General features: G+C 40.1%; 1 protein-coding gene across 2 annotated transcripts in view; it reads right to left on the bottom strand.

The window, feature by feature from the left end:
• Window positions 1-2,907: 2,907 nt before the first annotated feature.
• nt5c2.S (cytosolic purine 5'-nucleotidase-like) overlaps window positions 2,908-23,512 on the bottom strand; it is a 59,649-nt gene continuing 39,044 nt past the window's right edge. The window contains exons 6-19 of one of the 2 annotated variants that reach the window (XM_041570943.1): window positions 23,058-23,149; window positions 21,760-21,817; window positions 21,397-21,490; window positions 20,349-20,402; window positions 18,236-18,319; window positions 17,515-17,556; window positions 16,203-16,247; window positions 14,961-15,068; window positions 13,984-14,050; window positions 13,298-13,468; window positions 8,503-8,554; window positions 7,034-7,094; window positions 5,803-5,979; window positions 2,908-3,927 (exon numbers count right to left, since the gene is read on the bottom strand). In XM_041570943.1, coding sequence (XP_041426877.1) covers window positions 3,676-3,927; window positions 5,803-5,979; window positions 7,034-7,094; window positions 8,503-8,554; window positions 13,298-13,468; window positions 13,984-14,050; window positions 14,961-15,068; window positions 16,203-16,247; window positions 17,515-17,556; window positions 18,236-18,319; window positions 20,349-20,402; window positions 21,397-21,490; window positions 21,760-21,817; window positions 23,058-23,149 — 1,357 coding nt within the window. In that variant the 3' untranslated portion in view covers window positions 2,908-3,675. The remainder of the gene's footprint in view (window positions 3,928-5,802; window positions 5,980-7,033; window positions 7,095-8,502; window positions 8,555-13,297; window positions 13,469-13,983; window positions 14,051-14,960; window positions 15,069-16,202; window positions 16,248-17,514; window positions 17,557-18,235; window positions 18,320-20,348; window positions 20,403-21,396; window positions 21,491-21,759; window positions 21,818-23,057; window positions 23,150-23,512) is intronic. The other variant, XM_041570944.1, reaches the window with a different exon arrangement.

The raw sequence follows: 23,512 nt of genomic DNA, 5'->3' as shown, positions 1-23,512 counted from the left end.
AACTATTCCGGAATCTGGATTGCTTCTGAAATAGTTCAATAAAAGCTAAAGGAGAGTTTGTCTGCACAATGTCATGCTTCAATCCCATTTGGGGCATGTACTAGTCCAACGCTGCATTGCACAGACATAGGTTAACATTTGGTTGCACCTGGGGAAACTGGTCAGAATGAGCCAATCAGTAACTCCAGGTGTAACAAACTGGCTGCTTTATGACTGCAGATTAATTGTGCTTGACTCCCAACATGAGCCACTAGGGAAATAAAATCACAAGCTATAGGGAAATAAAGCTCCGAAAGAAACATATTTAAAGGGGTGGTTCACCTTTGAGATTACTTTTAGTATGATGTAGAGAGTGATATTCTGAGAGAATTTTCAATTGGTTTTCATTTTTTATTATTTGTGGTTTTTGAGTTATTTAGCTTTTCATTCAGCAGCTCTTCACTTTGCATTCTAAGTAATCTGGTTGCTAGGGTGCAAATTTCCATAGCAACCATGCAATGATTTGAATAAGAGACTGGAATATGAATAGGAGAGGAGCTGAATAGAAAGATCAGGAATATCAAGTAGCAATAGCAATATATTTGTAGCCTTACAGAGCATTTGCATTTTAGACAGGAGTCAGCGACGCCCATTTGAAAGCTGGAAAGAGTCAGAGGAAAAAGGCAAATAACTATAAAACTATAAAAAATAAACATTTGAAAAGTTGCTTAGCATTGGCAATTCGATAACATACTAAAAGTTGCCTTAAAGGTGAAGCACCCCTTTAACATTCCATACAGTCTGTTTCTTTAAATACAGTGGTGTGAAAAACTATTTGCCCCCTTCCTGATTTCTTATTCTTTTGCATGTTTGTCACACTTAAATGTTTCTGCTCATCAAAAACCGTTAACTATTAGTCAAAGATAACATAATTGAACACAAAATGCAGTTTTTAAATGAAGGTTTACGTTATTAAGGGAGAAAAAAAACTCCAAATCTACATGGGCCTGTGTGAAAAAGTGATTGCCCCCCTTGTTAAAAAATAACTTAACTGAGGTTTATCACACCTGAGTTCAATTTCAAAGGTTATAAAGCCATTTCTAAAGCTTTGGGACTCCAGCGAACCACAGTGAGAGCCATTAGGGCTCTTACACATGAGCGTTTTTACCTGCGCTCCCCTGCGTTCCGTTTTTCGACGTTCAGCCGCAGGGGAGCGCAGGAATAGACGCATTTCATTATTTCAAATGGGGCTGTACTCACACAGGCGCATGTAGGCGCCGAACGCAGGAAAAATGCAGCATGTTGCGTCTCAACCTGCGTTCGGCGCCTACATGCGCCTGTGTGAGTAGAGCCCCATTTGAAATAATGAAATGTGTCTATTCCTGCGCTCCCCTGCGGCTGAACGCCGAAAAACGGAACGCAGGGGAGCGCAGGTAAAAACGCTCATGTGTAAGAGCCCTTATCCACAAATGGCAAAAACATGGAACAGTGGTGAACCTTCCCAGGAGTGGCCGGCCGACCAAAATTACCCCAAGAGCGCAGAGACAACTCATCCGAGAGGCCACAAAAGACCCCAGGACAACATCTAAAGAACTGCAGGCCTCACTTGCCTCAATTAAGGTCAGTGTTCACGACTCCACCATAAGAAAGAGACTGGGCAAAAACGGCCTGCATGGCAGATTTCCAAGGCGCAAACCACTTTTAAGCAAAAAGAACATTAAGGCTCGTCTCAATTTTGCTAAAAAACATCTCAATGATTGCCAAGACTTTTGGGAAAATACCTTGTGGACCGACGAGACAAAAGTTGAACTTTTTGGAAGGTGCGCGTCCCGTTACATCTGGCGTAAAAGTAACACAGCATTTCAGAAAAAGAACATCATACCAACAGTAAAATATGGTGGTGGTAGTGTGATGGTCTGGGGTTGTTTTGCTGCTTCAGGACCTGGAAGACTTGCTGTGATAGATGGAACCATGAATTCTACTGTCTACCAAAAAATCCTGAAGGAGAATGTCCGGCCATCTGTTCGTCAACTCAAGCTGAAGCGATCTTGGGTGCTGCAGCAGGACAATGACCCAAAACACACCAGCAAATCCACCTCTGAATGGCTGAAGAAAAACAAAATGAAGACTTTGGAGTGGCCTAGTCAAAGTCCTGACCTGAATCCTATTGAGATGTTGTGGCATGACCTTAAAAAGGCGGTTCATGCTAGAAAACCCTCAAATAAAGCTGAATTACAACAATTCTGCAAAGATGAGTGGGCCAAAATTCCTCCAGAGCGCTGTAAAAGACTCGTTGCAAGTTATCGCAAACGCTTGATTGCAGTTATTGCTGCTAAGGGTGGCCCAACCAGTTATTAGGTTCAGGGGGCAATTACTTTTTCACACAGGTTTGGATTTCTTTTCTCCCTAAATAATAAAAACCCTCATTTAAAAACTGCATTTTGTGTTTACTTGTGTTATCTTTGACTAATAGTTAAATGTGTTTGATGTTCAGAAACATTTTGTGTGACAAACATGCAAAAGAATAAGAAATCAGGAAGGGGGCAAATAGTTTTTCACACCACTGTATACCATTAAAGGAGAAGGAAAGCTACGGAGGCATTTTATTGCCAATAGATTAGCTGCAATAGTGCAAGCTAGAATGCTATATTTATTCTGTAGAATATTTTACCATACCTGAGTAAAAAGCTCTAGAAGCTCTCTGTTTGTTTAGGATAGCAGCTGCCATATTAGCTTGGTGTGACATCACTTTCTGCTTTAGTCTCTCCCTGCTCACTTATAGCTCTGGGCTCAGATTACAGCAGAGACGGGGGGGGGGAGCAAACTGAGCACGCCGGGGCAAGGAGATTTAAGATGAAAACAGGAAGTCTGATACAGAAGCCCATGAGTACACAATAGAAGGAAAGAAATGTGGTGTTTCTTTTGACAGAGGACTCAGAATAACATTACTCTGAGGGTTTACTGGTGAATCTATATAGACCTTTCTGATAAGGCTTACTTAGTTTTAACCTTTCCTTCTCCTTTGAACACACCTATTGCTGTGCATTTTCTATGCCCATTTCCAAGCAAATTTGGATTGTAACATGACAGCTCTGCAATAGAGGGTTGCTGGTTCTTTAAAAGGCAGAAATAAAACACTGGTGAAAAAAAAAAGAGGTCATCGACCCTGGCCTCAGAATGGGGAGAAATGTTGATGAAAGTATAATGGGCCTATTATTTTGTGCAGGAATTATGTTTATTATATGTGTGAGTGATGTCCATCCTATAGCACTGGCAGCTTCCACTGTAACTGGCTGCTGGGATTTGTAGTCCAACTGCAGATTGGGAAGAGATTGGACATCTTTCAGATTTGGAACCCCCGTTGCTGCTTTGGCAGGGGTCTCCTTTTTATAGGTTCGGCCCTAAGAATATAAGATGATGGCTGCTGCTAAGGTAAAACCACCCCTTTGGGTTGTTAGAAATTTGGATCAGTTCCAGAGGAGAAAGAGAAGAGTAGAGAGTGAATACTGTGCTGTGTCTCTCAGAACAGAGAGCAACCGATATGTTAATGCACGGGATGCAATAACCACGTGCAAATGTCTCTGAACCCGCGGACAGGAATAGAAAACAGAACCGCATGAGACATGTGGGTAAAACACATTCAGTACATATCTGCTGGTTCTGTAAGAAATATCCTGTGTGGATACTCCACTCCTTTTATTCTTCCTCCTCCTCTTCTTCTTCTTCCTCCTCCTCTTCATCATCATCTTCATCGTGGCAGTGTGTTATTTCCCGGGGTTTCTGTGGGAAGAGGTTGGGTGGTTTAATCTCACTGATGGAGCGGGTCAGCTGGTGCCGTTTGAAGTCGGAATCCTTGAACTCCAGAGAGCACCTATTGCGAGTGGCCATTGGGGATTCTAATTCATGAATGTCCACGTGAGTGTGTTCCACGGTGGATTCATGGGGCATCTGAAGCAGAAGAAGAACAGAAGACAAGGTCAGAAGTCGGGCACTGAAGTATTGTGTTAATTCTGATCTGCAACAGGCAGTGTGAGAAAGTTAAAGGGGAAATATCGCAATAATGAAAATGTAATATAAGCTTCCTCATACGGAAGTAAGAAACTTTCTAAGTACAATCAATCAAAAATTCTGCATTGTTTCTGAAATAATCATCAAGTTTATCTTCACTATTCCTCTCCCAGCATCTGTTTCTCTTCATTCTGTCTTCATGCAGCAGTTGGTTGTTGTTATTATATATATAATATATTATTATTAGAATTCTCCGGACCTGTATAAAAACACTGATCATGCAGTCAGCAAATAATCGATCAACTGTGGGCAGGGATTGCCTACTTACTGAGTGGCATTTAATCTTTATAAGACTGTGTATATTTATTTAATGCAGTATTTGTCCCCCCCCTATCTGTACTATTAAAGGGATACTGTCATGGGTTAATAGTGCTGCTCCAGCAGAATTCTGCACCTAAATCAGTTTCTTAAAAGAGCAAACAGATTTTTTTTTATGTTTAATTTTGAAATCTGACATGGGGCTAGACATATTGTCAGTTTCCCAGCTGCCCCTAGTCATGTGACTTGTGCTCTGATAAACTTCAGTCACTCTTTACTGCAAGTTGGAGTGATGTCAGCCTCCCCCCCCCGCAGCCCCCCAACAGAACAATGGGAAGGTAACCAGATAACAGCTCCCTAACACAAGATAACGGCTGCCTGGTAGATATAAGAACAGCACTCTATAGTAAAAACCCATGTCCCACTGAGACACATTCAGTTACATTGAGAAGGAAAAACAGCAGCCTGCCAGAAAGCATTTCTCTCCTAAAGTGCAGGCAAAAGTCACATGACCAGGGGCAGCTGGGAAATTGACAACAGCCTGTCAGAAAGCAGTTCCTAAAGTGCTGGCTCTTTCTGAAAGCACATGACCAGGCAAAATGACCTGAGATGCACCTACACACCAATATTACAACTAAAAAAAACTACACCATAAAAATCATGACAGAACCCATTTAAAGGGGTTGTTCACCTTTGAGTTAACTTTTAGTATTATGTACAGAACGATATTCTGAGACAATTTTCAATTGGTTTTCATTTTTTCTATGTTTTTATTTTATATTTAGCAGCTCTCGAGTTTGTAATTTCAGCAATCTTGTTGCTAGGGTCCAAATTCCCCTAACAACCATGCGTTGATTTGAATAAGAGACTGGAATGTGAATAGGAGAGGCCTGAATAGAAAGATGAGTAATAAAAAGGAGCAACAATACATTTGTAGCCTTACAGAGCATTTGTTTTTTTACATGGGGTCAGTGACCCGTTTGAAAGTTGTAAAAGTTCAGAATAAAATGGCAAATAATTAAAAAACCATAAAAAACAAATAATGAAGAGCAATGTAAAAGTTGCTTAGAATTGGCCATTCTATAACATACTAAAAAAGGTTAAAAAAAACCCTTTAATGTACTATAACACTGCACATTACAGTAGCTAACACTGCCATCTATTGGACATCTGTTGTACTAAGGCAAGATTATTTTTTACTGTTTTCTTTGGCTTTATTAATTACATCTTTATTCATATACCTATTATCTTAATTATGGGTAACATATCTAATGCATCCTCTTTCATTGCTTATTTGATTTAATGCCTCCTGCTATATTGCGACTCTGTTCACATGAGCAACATTGTTTTTAACATTTCTGGAAAATAGGGCACACTGTTACTAACGTGCGTTACATAAATCATCGGGAGACTTTTGTAGCAGACGCTTCTTTCTGTCGTGTGTAGGGAATTGAAGGTGCCAGTAAGAAATGCTGAACTAGGCAGGGAGGTACTCACCAGGACATGTGCAGCTCTGAAGAGGTAACTGAATGGGTAATACAGGAGATTGATGAAAGACGCAGCATAGAGATCAGCATAACGCATCACCTGACTTGCAAAGAGAGTCTGGCGGGAACCACTGCGGAACAGGCTCCCCATCATCCCGTAGCACATGTCCATGTCGTGTGTGACTTTCTGTACAGAAATACATGGGAAATAAAGAGGTATAAGTCAACGGTTTTCTATCTTGGAGGCACATTTATCAAAGGTCGAATACATAAATTAAAACTCCCAAAAAATGTATTCGGGTAGGACTACACGTACGTTTTCGGTGCGATCCGACACGCTGCGACAAAACTAGGGATGCACCGAATCCAGGATTCGGTTCGGGATTCGGCCTTTTTTTTCCAGCAGGATTCAGATGAATCCTTGTGCCTGGTAGAACCGAATCCTAATTTGCATATGTAAATTAGGGGCCTGTAGGGAAATCAAGTGACTTTTCGTCACAAAAGAAGATTTTTCCCACTTTTTCCTTTCCTGCCCCTAATTTGCATATTCAAATTAGAATTCGGTTCGGTATTCGGCCGAATCTTTCACCAAGGATTCGGGGATTCGGCCAAATCCCAAATAGTGGATTCGGTGCATCCCTAGACAAAACACATGCGACAAATCGCATGCGACGGAAATAAGGCAAGAGGTAGAAATGTCGGATGAAGTCGCAGCTTTGAGCTGACGATCAGATGATCATTGGAATAATCATGGGCAAAGTTTGTTCTAATTGGGGAGTGGCCAGGCAGGATTAGGTTAAAGTTTTCCAAAGTTGGGAAGTGTCTAGGGCAGATCAGGGGTCTAGCTGTGCATGTTAGGGGCATTTTTTTTAAATTGGGGTCCCATTTTAATTGCTGGCAGGCCCCATCACCCAGAATGTGCAGGTAACCACTGGACTAATAACTGGTCTCCCCCTGGGGGAAGGGGTTCTGCTAACTTAATAGCACGCGCCCTATAATTACTGATGACGGCCTTGAGAACAGATATAATGCAAAGCTTAAAAAAAAAACAATTGCATTTTAAACTATTGATTGCTTTTTACAAATAAATCCACCCAAAATATTTTCACGTGCCAAAAGAAAACGTTGCTGAATGCACATACTGGTGTACAAACAGTGAGTGCTTTTAGTTCTGCTGGGTCGCTTAGGAACCCCAATGTGTGGGTTGGGGAGGGGGGGGGGTCCAAATTTTTCAACATTACCTTAATACGCCTCTGGATGGAGCTGATATCAGGCCGCTCATTGCTGCTACTGTCCAAGTGCCTAAGAGTTAAAATGATAGGATACTTAAAATGCATATGGGGATTAACAAGTTCAAGGGGAAACAATACGTTTCATATTTTGTCATATTATCTTGTGCTGTACATTATCCAGCAGTCTGACCCAAGGCAGAAAGTGCATGCAGCTGATGTGCGTGATTGTGGCCATTTATGTAGCTGCTGTCTGCACTGGGTGTTTTGGCCCATGGGGAGGCATCAGACTTATTCTATAATGAAGCAGTCCTGCTTAATATGTTGGTGCTCTAAAAATACGAGGGGAACTATTGAGAAAAGGAAAATGTAATATAAGCTTCCTCATACTGAAGTAAGAAACTTTCTAAATACAATCAATTTAAAATTCTGCATTGTTTCTGAAATAATCAAGTTTATCTTCACTATCATCTGTTTCTCTTCATTCTGTCTTCATGCAGCAATTGGGTGTCAGATATTCATTGACAGTTAGATCCAATATATCTTATAGGGGGGCTCCATTCCTAGCAGATGTATTAGAGCTCACTCAATTAACTGATTCCAGTAAAAAATCTAACAAAAAAACAGCCTTTTGCACAAATTCTGCATGTAGAGAGACATGATTTAGAGTCCTGCATCGGTTCGGGTACCCGCAAAAAAAGGGGGCACCCTGCGGAACGAGGGGAGCATTTTCAGGTGCGGGACTCATCTAAATTTCTTATCTTATGTAATATTGTCTATATTTTACTTCTTTTAAAGTTTTACAAAATGTGTTTCTGTCTCCGCCCACTTTTGATGACGTCACTTCCGGTTTGTATCACCATCACTTCCTGTTTGTATCACCATCACTTCCTGTTTGTATCACCATCACTTCCTGTTTGATGGTGGTCGGCCGGGTTGCTGATAAGGCAGTTCCGGGTCCGGGACGGGTAGCAGATCAAAGTAGCAGATCAAAGTGCGGGTTGCGGTTTGGGTCGCTGGCTGCAGATTATGGGTTTGGGCCTTAGAAATTGGTTCCACGCAGGACTCTAACATGATTTCTGGTCATTTTAATAGAATGAGTTCTAATACATCTTCTAGGCAATAGGAGCCCCCCCTATAATATATATTGGATCCAACTGTCAATGAATATCTGACACCCAACTGCTGCATGAAGAGAGAATGAAGAGAAACAGATGCTGAGAGAGGAATAGTGAAGATAAACTTGATTATTTCAGAAACAGAAATTTTCATTTTCTCGATCGTTCCCCTTATATAATAATAATAGGCTGAATCTGTAGATAAGCAGTATGAATGCTCAGCTAGTGCACAAACCCCCTCCAGTGGCAGGATTAATGCCGAGTAATCAGTGTTATTTATTGTGTGTGCTTTGTGTGTGGCTTATCAGTGCAGTGCAGATACAATGAATATTTCAAGCTACAATAAAACAGACTCCTACTTACTTGTACAGCTCAGCTAAGAATATATCCAGGCTCTGGAGCTCTTCAAAAAGGGCTGAAAAAAACAAACAAAAACAAAATATATAACAAAGGCATTTGGCTTTAACATAAAATAAAGACACCAAAATGCCTAATAAAAGCAAACAGTATAGAGAGGGGACAGAGCAGAGTAGGACGTTTTTTTATGACACAATTATAGAAATACAGATAAGGGAGCGATTTGTGGGGAGACAAACTGCCCGAATCAGTTTTTTATGCCGTGGACAGACAGATGCACACAATTGGCTTATATAGCGCTCCGTGCAGGAGTCCGTGGCAGGAAAAGAGATAAGAAGAGAAATGGCGCTGCTAATGTGGAAGCTTTACACTGGACATGCCAATCATAACGTGATGACTGAGCAAAGTGACCTCAGTTGTGACATGGGGACTGGGAGACACCAGGAAACAGCCAATGGGAGAGAAGGAAAAAGCAATGTAAGCGCAAGAGGGGCAGCGAGGGGGGGAGGGGAGAAGTCGAGAACTAAAAAAAAAGCGAATAAATATACAGATATATTTATATTAATATATATATTGAGAATATATTTTATCTGAAGCAGCACTCAAATGGGATTGAGGGGGGAAAAAAATAAATCTTACTTTTGGCACTCAGCAAAAAAGGTTGTAGACCCTTGATGAGGCACCTCATGCACATGTGATGCTGCAATCCTACGTAGGGTTAAAGTTCCTCTGGGTGACATGAAAACATGTCCTGCACAATATAAATATTTCAACCCTCACCCCTGCCATCATCATGATTTCACCTGAACACCCCCGCCGTCATTAGAATGTGCCGTTACCCCAAACCATTACATCCCTGTACTTTAACTTACACGTGTCTATTTCCTGTATTTCTGCAACAAACCCAGTTACCTTATTACCTGCACTCGGGAGACACCTGAGCAGCCATGTTGCTTTTAAACAGCGTTAGCGGGGTTAATTTGTTTTCCGTCTGTAACTGTGCTTAAAGGAACAGTAACACCAAATAATGAAAGTGCATTAAAGTAATGAAAACATAATCTCCTGTTGCCCTGCACTGGTGAAACTGGTGTGTTTGCTTCAAAAACTCTACTATAGTTTATATAAACAAGCTGCTGTGTAGCCATGGGGGCAGCCATTCAAGCACAGGATACACAGTAGATAACAGATAAGTACTACTATAGTTTATATACACAAGCTGCTGTGTAGCCATGGGGGCAGCCATTCAAGCCCAGGATACACAGTAGATAACAGATAAGTACTACTATAGTTTATATAAACAAGCTGCTGTTTAGCCATGGGGGCAGCCATTCAAGCCCAGGATACACAGTAGATAACAGATAAGTACTACTATAGTTTATATAAACAAGCTGCTGTGTAGCCATGTGGGCAGCCATTCAAGCCCAGGATACACAGTAGATAACAGATAAGTACTACTATAGTTTATATAAACAAGCTGCTGTGTAGCCATGGGGGCAGCCATTCAAGCACAGGATACACAGGAGATAACAGATAAGTATTACTATAGTTTATATAAACAAGCTGCTGTGTAGCCATGGGGGCAGCCATTCAAGCCCAGGATACACAGTAGATAACAGATAAGTACTACTATAGTTTATATAAACAAGCTGCTGTGTAGCCATGGGGGCAGCCATTCAAGCACAGGATACACAGTAGATAACAGATAAGTACTACTATAGTTTATATAAACAAGCTGCTGTGTAGCCATGGGGGCAGCCATTCAAGCCCAGGATACACAGTAGATAACAGATAAGTACTACTATAGTTTATATAAACAAGCTGCTGTTTAGCCATGGGGGCAGCCATTCAAGCCCAGGATACACAGTAGATAACAGATAAGTACTACTATAGTTTATATAAACAAGCTGCTGTGTAGCCATGTGGGCAGCCATTCAAGCCCAGGATACACAGTAGATAACAGATAAGTACTACTATAGTTTATATAAACAAGCTGCTGTGTAGCCATGGGGGCAGCCATTCAAGCACAGGATACACAGGAGATAACAGATAAGTATTACTATAGTTTATATAAACAAGCTGCTGTGTAGCCATGGGGGCAGCCATTCAAGCCCAGGATACACAGTAGATAACAGATAAGTACTACTATAGTTTATATAAACAAGCTGCTGTGTAGCCATGGGGGCAGCCATTCAAGCACAGGATACACAGTAGATAACAGATAAGTACTACTATAGTTTATATAAACAAGCTGCTGTGTAGCCATGGGGGCAGCCATTCAAGCACAGGATACACAGTAGATAACAGATAAGCTCTGTAGTATACAATGGGATTCATCAGAACTTATCTGATCTATTGTTTATCCTGTGCTTGAATGGCTGCCCCCATGGCTACCTAGCAGCTTCTTTACATAAACCATCGTTGAGTTTCTGAAGCAAACCCACCAATTTTACTAGCGCAGGTCAACAGTACACTTTAGAGGCATTCTTTAAAAACACGTTCATTTTTTTGGTGTTACTTTAAATGGTCTCACAGTATTTCAGTGAAATATATCCTGGTACAGGAAAAGCCCCATTTAGTACTACAGCGGCTGCAACAAGCATCTCCCACCATCCTTTGAGCTGCTGGGAGCTGTAGTTCAGCAGTCACCTGGAGTACGGGTAGTTGCTTAGTGTAAAACAGTCACAAAATAGTAAGGAAACTGGGAGTTTCATTATGTATAAGCCACAGCGAGTACCTTCTTAGGCTAGCAACTCTGACATGATACAAACTTCCAGGTGAGTGACTTTTCATTGGTTTAGCAGCCCCATGTGATTCCCATACATTCCATAATCAGGTACAGTATAGAGATAACACCTCAAATCCTCTCTATAGACAATTAACATATTACTGGCTGCTCCCAAGGATACATGACCTCTAGCTTGTGTGTCATCAAAGGGGTTGTTCAGCTTTGAATAAATTTTTAGTATAATATAGAGAGTGATATTCTGAGATAATTTGCAATTGGTTTTCATTTTTTATGATTTGTGGTTTTTGAGCTATTTAGCTTTGTATTCAGCAGCTCTGCAGTTTGCAATTTCAGCAATCTGGTTGCTAGGGTCTAAATGATCCTAGCAACCATGCACAGATTCGAAAAAGAACATGAATATGAAGAGGAGAGGCACTGAATAGAAAGAGGAGTTATAAAAAGCAGCAATTAAATACATTTCTAGCTTTACAAAGCATTTATCTTTTTGATGGGGTCAGTGACCCCCATTTGAAAGCTGGAAAAAGAAGACAGCAAATAATTTGAAAACTATTTAAAAAAAAGACCAATTGAAAAATAGCTTAGCAGTAGCCATTCTATAACATACTAAAGGGTAACCTGGAGGTGAAACACCTCTTTAAGCAGCTGTTGAGAAGCTAATCTAAAGGTGCCCATAGACGCAAAGATCCTATTGTACGAATCGAGGATTAGTATGATTTTCGGACCATGTGTGGAGAGTCCCGACATTTTTCGTCCGGCGGAGATAGGTCGTTTGGTCGATCGGACAGGTTTGATTTTGTCACGACCATCCCGCCGGAGCCCATTGCGCTCTCATCGTTATCTGATCGTTCAGCCGCAGGGCCGAACGTTCAGATTACCCCCGATATAGCCATGCCCATTAGTGGCATATCGTGGAAAGATTGGCTCCTTTGGTGATGTCGCCAAACGAGCGGATCTTTGCGTCTATGGCCACCTTTAGGGGTCGTCACTAATTATCAAGCAGAGAATGAGGTTTGTCTGTAATATAGACTGATGCTACAGGGCTGATTATTAAATTCTGATGCTAATTGCAGTGGTTTTTGTGCTGCCATGTAGTAATTATCAGTATTAATTACTAATTAGCCTTATATTGTGACATTTCTATTCTATGTGTACTGTATATTGTGAGTGGGCCCCTAAGCTCAGTAAGTAACAGCAGCACAGAGCATGTGCAGTGAATCAGCAGAAAAAAAGATGAGGAGCTACTAGGGCATCTTTGGAGACACAGATCTTTACTGCTAAAGGGCTGGTACAGAAGCTCAAAACATAATGTATAACATTTCTAGCTACTTCTTTAGTTAAGCTTTACTTCTTCTTTAAGTACAGGGATGAATGTGCCAACAAGGTTGTGTTGCACTTATAGTACTGCACGTTGCACCTTATACCAGATTCTGTGAAAGGTGCAAAGGGCCGAATGCACCATATTCCCCTGAATATGTGGCAGATATCACTTATTAAACGGATCTCTACATGAATGAAGCTCCACTGGGCAGAGAGTGGTGTTAATAGTGAGCAGTATCTGCCCTGTATAAGAGGCTTTATATAATATATATATAATAATTTATATAAGCAGCCAGACGCTCATACGGTGGAAGTTTGGATCACTACACAGTGCCTCAGCAGCCAAATAAGGTACTACAATGTTATCTTCTAACAGAAATACCAGGTCACTGCTATAAGAAAAAAATAAAAACAGAAACAAAAAAAACTGTTGTTAACATTCAAATATACAACGATATCATATTTCCTATAAAACTATATCTATACAGCCAACCTGGATGTGTAACACCATGTCAATCAAGCAAACATCCCTTTACACAATATTATATACAGAATTATGAGATCAAAATCGCACACGCTGGTACCCAGAGACATAACCCATGAAGTTCAGTACTTCTCAACGGAATACCTGATGGAGCACTAACCCTGAAAAGTGTTGGAGCCTACTTCCCTGACTGTGTGAAGTTGCTAACTACTACTGCCATACTGCATTCATCTAACCAATATGGAATGCCTTACAGCTTTTATCAGTCCAGACGTGAAGTTCTTGTGCCAGCTCGGGAATGACCAGGAATGTTCTCCATCCTTGTCGCTTCTTAGATTTAAGAATATCCCCGAAGATGTGATCGCCGATATACAGGATATCTTTTCCTTTTGCCCCCAGCAGGTCACACACTATATCCGAGGAACCTGAACGGCAAAATTAAGTACATGGGTGCTTCAAAGCAGCTTAGCAATAAACATACAAAAACAGCACTTTATTATTTCCCCCCACCCTGATCCTTTATCGACCATTATCACTTGTAATCTACTTTACAATTTCCTTTCCATGCTGGAACGATTTGTTCTATTTTGAAAAAGACGGCCATATTCTCTCCCAAATGCAATTTGCATCACAAACTAATGATTCGTTAGTACGCAGTGCTGATACCGTGCTGCGCTGAACACTCACACCAACTGAAAATCAATGTGTCGGACTGCTCCGAGCTGTCAAACACATTCTGAAGAATTGTCACATCTATCCACTCGGATAAATATGTAGATTTGTTTACACCCTTCTAGCAGTCAGAAACAGCATTGTTAATAGAAAAAAACCTGCACACTGCTGGGATTCCTTATGGATTCACCAGTTCAATCTCACATATATCCAGCATCATTTTCCAACATTCTGTCTCAGGTCAGAGCTTTACACGCACAAACCTTACCTCCTGAGTATACAATTCCATGTTGTAAAGGGCCAGTGTAGGTTCCGATTTTCAGTTTGCCAGTATTCTGCATCGGGAAAAAATACAGTAAATATAAATCCCTGTAGAAAAGTCCAAATTCAAACCTCAAGTTAGTCTTTCCATCAAGTGACAAAAGGGGGCAGCAAAGTTACAGGAACGGTTAGCACAGCTGCTTTGACTCCCATACAGGGCCGGAATTATAGGAAATTAAGAGGCCCATTTATCAAAGTCCGAATTTATCTCAATATTTTCTGAAAACGACTCCAACCGCCCGGGTTTTTCTCTTTAATTATCAATACGCTTTCCCGAAAATTTTCTTTGCGTGAAAAAATACCTAATATATAGTGAAAAAAACGAATCATATGAATTTTTCTGATTTTACACCTGAAACCGCAGTTTTTTCAGATTTTTGCCTGAAAACCACAGAATCTTCGGATTATTGCAGGAAACCCAGTGCAGATCAAGATATCTTTGGGACTTATCCCATTGACTTATATACAACTTTGGTAGGTCTGAGATGCCTGATTTTTGGATTTGGACTTTTTTTTCCCCATCCTCGGTGTATAATAAATCCCTAATAATGCGTGGGTTTTTTTTCCACTAAAAATTTGGATTTTATACTAAAAAAACACAAATTTTTCAGGTTTTTGGCATTCTGAGTTTAATAAATAACCCCCTAAGTGGCCGTGATACCAGCAACTAGAGGCCACATTAAATAAAACTGGAAAAGCGGCAAACCAAAAAAAATTTATAAATGCTAATACGTTGTTGCCCAGCTCTGTATTAATTTTCATGTCAGTAAAATGCCAATGTCCTACACATTGATGGATATAAATGTATCCATGGCAGGGCAATCTTTTTTTTAGGGAGTGTGTGTAAAATATATGTACCCCTACATGTAACAATCACATAGATGTACCTATGTTACAGTGCATAGAGTTTAACCTGTTACTTACCGTGTCCACTTGTCGTAACACTGTTCCTTCTCCAAAGAACAAGGGCTTTCGAGCATCAACTAATATAAGGTCAAAATAGGTCTGCCAATCTCTGTGAGAGCTTTCAGGCTGGAAAGACAAAAGCAAAATCAGTATAACAAAGCTATTCCTTATCACTGAGCCATATCCGTTAATATAAGACTGTGCTGCAGAGAGCTGCCAGCAATTCAGTATAGTTCAGTTTATGCAAGCAGCATGCATCCCTATGTCATGAAAGGAGAACTAAACCCTAAAAATGAATAAGGCTAAAAATGCCATATTTTATATCCTGAACTTATTGCACCAGCCTAAAGTTTCAGCTTGTCAATAGCAGCAATGATCCAGGACTTCAAACTTGTCACAGGGGGTCACCATCTTGGAAAGTGTCTGTGACACTCACATGCTCAGTGGGCTCTGAGCAGCTGTTCAGAAACTAAGCTTGGGGGTTGTCACAAATGACCAAGCAGAGAATGAGGTTTGTATGTCATATAAACTGATGCTACATCAGTTTATATGACAATATGGGCTGATTATTAAATTCTGATGCTAATTGCACTGGTTTCTGAGCTGCCATGTAGTAATTATCTGTATAAATGTATAAAATCATCCTTATATGGTGATTTATATTATATATATTCAGTATATTGTGCATCGATCCCTCAGCTCAGTAAGTGACAGCAGCACAGAGCATGTGCAGTGAATCAGCAGAGAAGAAGATGGGGAACTACTGGGGCATCTTTGGAGACACAGATCTTTACTGCTAAAGGACTGTTGTTGCCTTGGGCTGGTACAGAAGCACAAAACATAATGTACAACATTTCTAGCTAATTCTTTAGTTAAGGTTTAATTCTCCTTTAAGTGTGGCAAGTTTTAACCAGCATAAAATCGGTGTACTGTAACGTCTTGTTTTATGTATTCCATGAGCCAAACAAATATTTGTTGTTACCGATTTTATGCTGTACTTTCATTTATATGTTTTTATTTTTTACCTAGTTCTTCCAATGTTATACTGTTAATTTATCATTGTGGAAAAGATATGACCGTCCTTGCTTTGTAGCTATTAATATTTATTAGTGATGAAATAGGATAGAGCTACAGGGTAGTTTGAAGGTAGTTTGATAAGAGAAAAAAAAACCCAACAGTATATGCAGCTTTTTAATTTTCTAACTAGAAACAAAATGTAAATCAGTTACAAATAAATGAGGGTGAAAGAGGTGGTTATACCTTTACACAGCCTCTTCTCCCAGCCAGCATCTGTGAATTTTCTTTCTTTGGTTTAGGAGAGAGACAGACACAAATAACTGTCGCCTTTTTGTAAAATGTCTCCTCTCCATGTTGTCTGACTGTTATTGTGCATGCCCCCAGCAATGGCAGAGCTAATCTAACCAACCACCATTAGGTATACAACTGCCCTACCACCAGAGATAGCGGGGCTCATTTATAAACACTGGGCAAATTTGCACCTGGGCAGTTACCCATATCAACCAATCAGTTACTGGCTTTTTACAGGCAGCTGCTGGTTAAAGGGGAAGGAAACCTAGTCGGCGCAAACCCCCCACCCCCCTCCCGTTTGTTGCCCACCCTCCCTCCTCCCCGCTGGCCTACCCGTCCCACTGGGAAAATGCCCCTAACTTGTTACTTACCCTTCTGCGCAGGTCCAGTCCAGGAGTTCACAGAGGACATCTTCTTCCACTCGATCTTCTTCCTGCTTTGAACGGCACATGCGCAGTAGGATCATTTCGCCGGTACGATCTACTGCGCATCCGCGTGACTTTTGGCGCATGCGCAGTAGATCCGTACCGGCGAAATGATCCTACTGCGCATGCGCCAAAACGCCGTTCACAGCAGGAAGAAGATCGTGTGGAAGAAGATGCTGCCTGTGAACTCCCTGGACTGGACCTGCGCAGAAGGGTAAGTAACAAGTTAGGGGCATTTGCCCAGTGGGACGGGTAGGCCAGGGGGGAGGAGGGAGGGTGGGCAACAAACGGGAGGGGGGGTGGGGGGTTTGCGCCGACTAGGTTTCCTTTCCCTTTAAACAGAGAAACCAAACATTTAATTGGTTGCCATAGGTTACTGCCCAGGTGCAAATTTGCCCAGTGTTTATAAATGAGCCCCACTGTGTGTTTATAGATATAGCAGTTGCACTTTAAGGAAGATATAAATATTCCATATTATAAAAGTCATGGCTGGATGCCCTCCTTATCAACCCTGGCCAAGTGATTATGCCCAAAGGCAATTTTTTTTCATGCCGCCTATTATTTATAATGACAAATGTGGGTGCAGGTGCCACTGACAAAAGCAAAAAAGGTGTTTGTAGTCCACCTGACTTTGCCCCATTTTCATCCTGCCATGATAACTAATCACCTTCTTCTGCCGATCATTTGCTGCACAGAAAAATGGGACGGCGGATGCAGTAGAAAATGCTTTGAGCAAAAATATTCAGTGGAGTGGTATTTAAACAATGCCACACTGAAATATCGTTAATATAAGATATCTGCAGTATCGCAAATGTATTATTGATTTATGTGCGCGTTACCTTTGGTCCATGTGGTAAGTCAAACAAGTAAGTCATGATTTTCTGTAAGGGAATAAAAAAATATAAATAATTAGCATTGCATATACAGGTACAGGAGACTTGTTATCCAGAATGTTTGGGACCTGGGGCTTTCAGGATAATGAATCATTCTGTAATTTGGATCTTCATACCCAATAAGCTGGTTTTGCTTCCAATAAGGATAAATTATATCTTAGTTTGAATCACGTACAAGCTACTGTTTTATTATTACAGAGAAAAAGGAAATCATTTTTAAAAATTTGGATTATTTGGATAAAATGGAGTCTATGGGAGACAGCCTTTCCATAATTTGTAGCTTTGTGCAAAACGGGTTTCCGGATAACGGATCCAATACAAGAACTGCATTGGGCATCTAAAGTGGGAAATTGCCCAAAAAATTTAATCAGTAGGCATGGAATCATTGGGTTCAAAAAAATAAAGTCTGTTTGTGATATCTTAAGAATTTTATTTATCAGCCTGTGAATCTTTATAAGTGCCTTGTCACCATTGTATTTTCCCAAGATACCTAGACTTGCGTGCGCCATACAGAAAAATGTCAACCTTTTACTGTGCTAAAGTCATTGCTCTCTTAAGGGGATACTTTCACGGGCTGAATTGTTAAAGTTGGCAAATGTATGTATCACCAGCTGGGTATAAATACTAAGGCCGTGGCTTAACCCGAGTTCTAGGAATAAGTACTTACGTGGGTATATTTATAATCACTGTTAGTGACTAAGAACACTTTCCCAACCTCATTCATGCGGCTCAACAGTAACGGCAACTTGGGCTGCAGAGAGAATAATGATATTATTAGCGTTTTATCTGAGGTGCCACTGGGTACTATAGGGCATTGTATCTAATAAATGAGATTTGGGGTGTTTTTTTTCTTTCATATGTGAAAACAGATGTGCTGTAGACTTTTTTTTAGTTAGCGGACTACCAATACTGGTAGTTATTTTATTACAGAAAAACAAATATTTAGAAAAACAAAGTCTGTGTAACATTCAGTTGGTGCTGTTGCAATTGTGAATTTCAGCCAAAGGCACATCTTACAGATGATCATGAATGGATGGTGTATGCTGCAGATGAAACAAGTTTACAATAAAAGGAAGAATTTCCCAGAACCTCATCTCATCAAATATACAGAAATAAATTTAAAAAAAACATTACTGGAGTAAAAGTAAATGGGATCCTTCACCCCTTTTCGCACAATGAAAAGAAAATGTACATTAAACATACTTTAGTATAGCATTTTTGAAGGTTTTAATGTTATTTGTAAATGTGTTATATATTATATTATTTACACTATTGTTATTATGTAGCAGACCTGGAAAGAATGGACTTGTCCCACATTGTTGCAAGAGTCTGGAGTCTACACAGTGTCAGACTGGGATGCCAGGGGCCCACCAGAAAACCTTAGAACGTGGGCCCACTTTCCAAACTATTATTCTTCCTCCAGTGTCGGACTGGGACACCAGGGGACCACCAAAAAATCTTAGACTAGGGGCCCACCCTAAGTACTATTATTTTTCCTCTCCTCACTCAACCTCTATTCTCCCAGTCTGTTTTCTTCACATACTATAATAAATTATTCCTTCTATTTAGCCTCTTTTTCTAATAGAAATAGGGAATGGCCATGAAATAGGCCAAATGTTTAGCAGCACAAGGGCCCACTGACACCTGGGCCCACCGGGAGTTTTCCTGGTATCCCAGTGGGCCAGTCCAAGTCTACATAGGAAACACAGATGCAAAGCATTTACAAATTCCTCTTTTATTTTAATTTGCATTGGCCCCAACTATTCTTTGCTGCTCTGTACTAAATGGGGACAATTTAGTACAGAGCAGCAAAGAATAGTTGGGGCCAATGCAAATTAAAATAAAAGAAGAATTTGTAAATGCTTTGCATCTGTGTTTTCTATGTAGACAGATCATTCAGCATAGTATTGAGCAGAAGGTCTATATAACAGCCTTCATATTAGTGTCCATCTCTTGGCACAGCCTTCATATTAGTGTCCATCTCTTGGCACTGCCTCCGCTGAGGCTATTTTAAACCTAGGTTTCATCATTGCTGGGAAGAGGGCAGGTGTGATATTAGTGTAGAATGTCTTTAAAGGGCAAGCAGAGCCTTTAAAATTATTACCATATAGGGGCTTGCTACCTTGTTTTTCTCCAATGTTTTTCTCCAAACTAAACAGAAAATGATCTGATACAGCGGACAACTTACGACTCCCCAGCTGGTGGGGCAAAATTTCAGCTGCAGTTTGCAAGGCATAATGATCCCTAGGAAAGAGAGCTGCCTATGGTACTTGACACATGGGAACCTGTAGGGCTCATTTAAAAAGCTTAGTGTGTCTGAACTCAGATAGATGAAAGCCTGAGCACATATGTATAAAACATGGCACTCAAATCCAGCAAATGTGCTAATATACATTCTATTAAGATCTCCACACGCGACATTTCAAGGGATCAACCCCCTTTCTCAATTGCCTGTCAAAAAAGTGCAACAGGAAACATTTATAAAGGAAAAACCCCACCCCCTAATTGACAAGTGTTATTTAGCGGTGCACATCACAAGAGTAGTCCAGTCACTTTTCAGATGGACTTTAAAAGGCTATTCAGACTCTTGATTTCAGACTCTTGTTTCAACAGGAGCCTTTTGCTGTAAATGTGCACATGAATGGAGATGTATCTTTTTTTTAACTATTTAATACAATCTTTTGCAATGGCTATATATATATATATATATATATATATACACACACACATACATACATTTCACTACTGCTTAACCCACAACAACGCACAGAAAGACTTACATCTTTAACAACATACTTCGGAAAATTCTCTACTGTCTTTTCCTTGAGGGATCCCTGAAGAACAAATGAAAAGTAATTCAATGTTAAAGTAGCAATATGCAAAGATAAAAAATAACAATGGTCTACTATTGGTCATTATTTTGGGGGCATGAGATAACAAATATCAGATGACTAAAGCTAACCATACACTGGCCAATAAAAGCTGCTGACTACAGACTGAGTCAGCAGCGTTGCCTTTACATGGGCCCGTCCAACTATCTGGATGTATGGCAGCAATATTATCTATATGCAAGTTTAAAAATCCAGTTGGGAGAGATGTCTGTAGGCCTGCTGTCTAATCCAATCATTAGCCCCCATACAAATGAGCGGATTCATCCTGTTTGGCCAGCTTAAAGGGATACTGTCATGTTAATAGTGCTGCTCCAGCAAAATTCTATACTGAAATCCATTTCTAAAAAGAGCAAACATATTTTTTTATATTTAATATTGAAATCTGACATGGGGCATATTGTTAGACATATTGTTAGTTTCCCAGCTGCCCCAGTAATGTGACTTGTGCTCTGAACTTCAGTTACTCTTTGCTGCTGTACAACTTAATATCACACCCCCCTTCCCCCCAGCAGCCTAACAACAGAACAACGGGAAGGTAACCAGATAACAGCTCCCTGACACAAGATAACAGCTGCCTGGTAGATCTAAGAACAGCACTCAATAGTAAAATCCAGGTCCCACTGCAACACATACTCAGTTACATTGAGTAGGAGAAACAACAGCCTGCCAGAAAGCAGTTCCATCCTAAAGTGCAGGCTCTTTCTGAAAGCACATGACCAGGCAAAATTAACTTACACACCAATATTACAACTAAAACAAAAATACACTTATTGGTTCAGGAATTAAGTTTTTCATTGTATATTTATATTTTGCAGTGTAAACAGTGTAATTTAGAAATAAAAACGACATCATAAACATCATGACAAAATCCCTTTAAAGACAACAATAAACAACAAGTTCAATCAGATTGGTCTAAATACTGAAGATCTGGCGTTACCTTATAATGGACCCAGTCAACAGCATCTCTGACATCCTGGAACATGCTTCGAAAGGACATGAAGAGGTCTCCATCTTTAAACCCCATTTCACAGCTGCAACAAAAAAGGAGAGAGCAAATAATTCTACTGGCACAATGGATGTATAATTAGGCAGTATTCATTTAGGATTCCTTTTGGCAGAGTAGCAGAAAATGCCTGCTGTTTTGGTGCCTCTACATTTGACATTTGTACTTTAGAAAAAAGAAAATGAAGATTCATTATTGCAATAATTATTTGTGAGTGCAAATGAATAATTATTTGGAAGATGAAATTACGGAAACTACACTGGTAAGTAAAACCATGTAAGTAGCAGGCGGACATACCTTGAGTACCTGTCACAATTTGTAAAGAAATCCACCAGGCAAGCCAGAAGGTAGGTTTCTGAAAGAAAAAAAAGTGAAATAACTGTTATTTCATTGAATTCAATACACTATTTTATTCACACAAATAATCAGATAGAGCATATACATTTGACCAGTTCTCTCATTTTAATGAACACTGCACGAGTATTTGTTCTATGAAATATTAACTAAGATCTCCCTTGCTACAAAGTCACCCAGCCATTTTTTGAAGCTGACACTTTCCTAATGTTAAGCTGGACAAACCTTTACTGCTTGGATAGCGGAGCAAATTTCTGCCTCTTAGATAAAATTATACTTTCTGCTTGAATGGCTGCCCCCATGGCTACACAGCAGCTTATTTGTATTAACTATCTGTTATCTACTGTGTATCCTGTGCTTGAATGGCTGCCCCCATGGCTACACAGCAGCTTGTTTATATAAACTATAGTAGTACTTATCTGTTATCTACTGTGTATCCTGTGCTTGAATGGCTGCCCCCTTGGCTACACAGCAGCTTGTTTATATAAACTATAGTAGTACTTATCTGTTATCTACTGTGTATCCTGTGCTTGAATGGCTGCCCCCTTGGCTACACAGCAGCTTGTTTATATAAACTATAGAAGTACTTATCTGTTATCTACTGTGTATCCTGTGCTTGAATTGCTGCCCCCATGGCTACACAGCAGCTTCTTTATATAAACTATAGAAGTACTTATCTGTTATCACAGTGCTACACAATATGTTGGCACTATATAAATACATGTTAATAATAATAAATACTGTGTATCCTGTGCTTGAATGGCTGCCCCCATGACTACACAGCAGCTTGTTTATATAAACTATAGTAGTACTTATCTGTTATCTACTGTGTATCCTGTGCTTGAATGGCTGCCCCCATGGCTACACAGCAGTTTGTTTATATAAACTATAGTAAAGCTTCTGGAGCAAACACACCAGCTGTACCAGTGCAGGGCAAATACATAATATTGCCAATCCTTTTTAACACTTTCATTTGTTGGTGTTATTGTTCCTTTAACTATAATCAATTAGTCTGCACAGGCTTGTACTTCTCCAGCTATAGCTCTCTGACTACTGAACCCTATCTAATCTCTTTTGAAAGCTAGGCAATCTTTTGAATGGTTTAAATCATGATTTAGAAAACAAGGTGTATCTATTTACTAATGACGAATGTCTCTGCAGGAAATTATTAACAAATGGAAAACCAAATAGCAAAACACCCGCATTTAAAAACAAGCAATGAACCTCAATAGCTCAGATACCTGGCAAGTTAAAGAGTGTGTTGAGGATGTAGAATCTGTCTGTGTCATCTCTCTGGATGAATTTATTCGGGTACTGCTCCCTTATTTCCGGCCTGCGGAGAGAATTACGTTACTGCACAGTTGAAATATGTGAGTTGTGATTGTGAAAGGTTAAAATACTTTATGATTTAGGGCTATGGCAGTGCAAGGCCCAGCACATTTGCCACTTTACATCCAGGGGCAGATTTATCAAGGGTCGAATAGTAAATTCGAATTTGAATCTTCGAGTGTCAAAATTCACACATTCAAATTTTAATCCCCCTATTCGAATGTAAATTAGAATGTGAGATTTATCACAACTCGACCATGGAAACAGTCCTAAAGTTGGCCATAGGTGTAAAGATTTTTACGTTATCTTTTTGTTATCGTGAGACCACGATTATCTTGAAACGATCGTTTAAATGTACGATTGGGCC

Source organism: Xenopus laevis, chromosome 7S (assembly GCF_017654675.1).
Source record: "Xenopus laevis strain J_2021 chromosome 7S, Xenopus_laevis_v10.1, whole genome shotgun sequence".
In the NCBI taxonomy this organism is placed as follows: domain Eukaryota; kingdom Metazoa; phylum Chordata; class Amphibia; order Anura; family Pipidae; genus Xenopus; species Xenopus laevis.
Note: the sequence above shows the minus strand (reverse complement) of the source record. Positions and strands in the feature narration are given on the sequence as shown.